This window comes from Crocuta crocuta, unplaced genomic scaffold (genome assembly GCF_008692635.1).
Source record: "Crocuta crocuta isolate KB4526 unplaced genomic scaffold, BGI_CrCroc_1.0 scaffold35, whole genome shotgun sequence".
NCBI lineage: Eukaryota > Metazoa > Chordata > Mammalia > Carnivora > Hyaenidae > Crocuta > Crocuta crocuta.
Window position 1 is genome coordinate 131668 of NW_027530625.1, and position 1200 is coordinate 132867.

Here is a 1200-nt window from a genome sequence, read left to right on the forward strand (position 1 = left end):
TTTTATCTGAACAGATAACATGAACTACAAGGGATGGGAAAACCAAGCAGAGTGAACCAAACTGCTGTTTCAGACTTCCTCCTTCTAGGACTCTCTGAGCAGCCGGAGGAGCAATCTCTCCTATTTGGTGTTTTCCTGGGCATGTACCTAGTCACCATGACAGGGAACCTTCTCATCATCCTGGCCATCAGTTCTGACCCACACCTTCATACTCCCATGTATTTCTTCCTGGCCAACTTATCATTAACTGATGCCTGTTTCACCTCTGCTTCAATACCCAAAATGCTGGCCAACATTCACACCCAGAGTCAGACCATCTCCTATTCTGGTTGCCTTGCACAGCTGTATTTTCTCCTTGTGTTTGGTGGCCTTGACAACTTCCTTCTGGCTGTGATGGCATATGACCGCTATGTGGCCATCTGTCAGCCACTCCATTACAACACAGCTATGAGTCCCCAACTTTGTGCATTAATGCTGGTTACGTGCTGGGTGCTAACCAACTGCCCTGCCCTGATGCACACGCTGCTGCTGACACGTGTGGCCTTCTGTACCCACAAGGCAATCCCTCACTTCTACTGTGATCCCAGTGCTCTACTGAAGCTTGCCTGCTCAGATACCCACATTAATGAGCTGATGATCATCACCATGGGCCTGATGTTCCTCATGGCTCCTCTCATGCTGATCGTCCTCTCCTATGTCCGCATTTCCTGTGCTGTGTTCGGCATCTCATCTCCTGGAGGGCGCTGGAAAGCCTTCTCTACCTGTGGTTCTCACCTCACAGTGGTCCTGCTCTTCTATGGATCTCTTATGGGTGTTTATTTACTTCCTCCATCAACTCACTCTGCAGAGAGTCAAAGTAGGACTGCTATTCTCTATATGGTGATTATCCCCATGCTAAACCCATTCATTTATAGCTTGAGGAACAGAGATATGAAGGAGGCCTTGGGTAAACTATTTGGCAATGGAAAAATATTCCTCTTACCATTACAGTGATGCCTGGTCCCAATATCTTGAACAACCCTACCCTCATTTTGGCGATTCCACCATTCTCAGACTGATTTTAGGGGAAGGTTATTAGGTAACTCTGGGTTAGAGGCACAATAAAAGGATATTTCCACTCATTTATTTGGCTCTGGAATGAGATATTCTGTCTCAGATTCTCTCCGGATCTCAGTACTGAGGACAGGCAGGACACCATTC

At 47.1% G+C, this 1200-nt stretch overlaps 1 protein-coding gene across 1 annotated transcript; it reads left to right on the forward strand.

Moving 5' to 3' along the window:
• On the forward strand, positions 1-993 carry LOC144234997 (olfactory receptor 1N2). Its single transcript, XM_077768441.1, has one exon. It carries the CDS (start codon positions 34-36, stop codon positions 991-993), a length of 960 nt encoding a protein of 319 aa, XP_077624567.1. The 5' UTR covers positions 1-33.
• The last annotated feature ends 207 nt before the right edge of the window (positions 994-1200 follow it).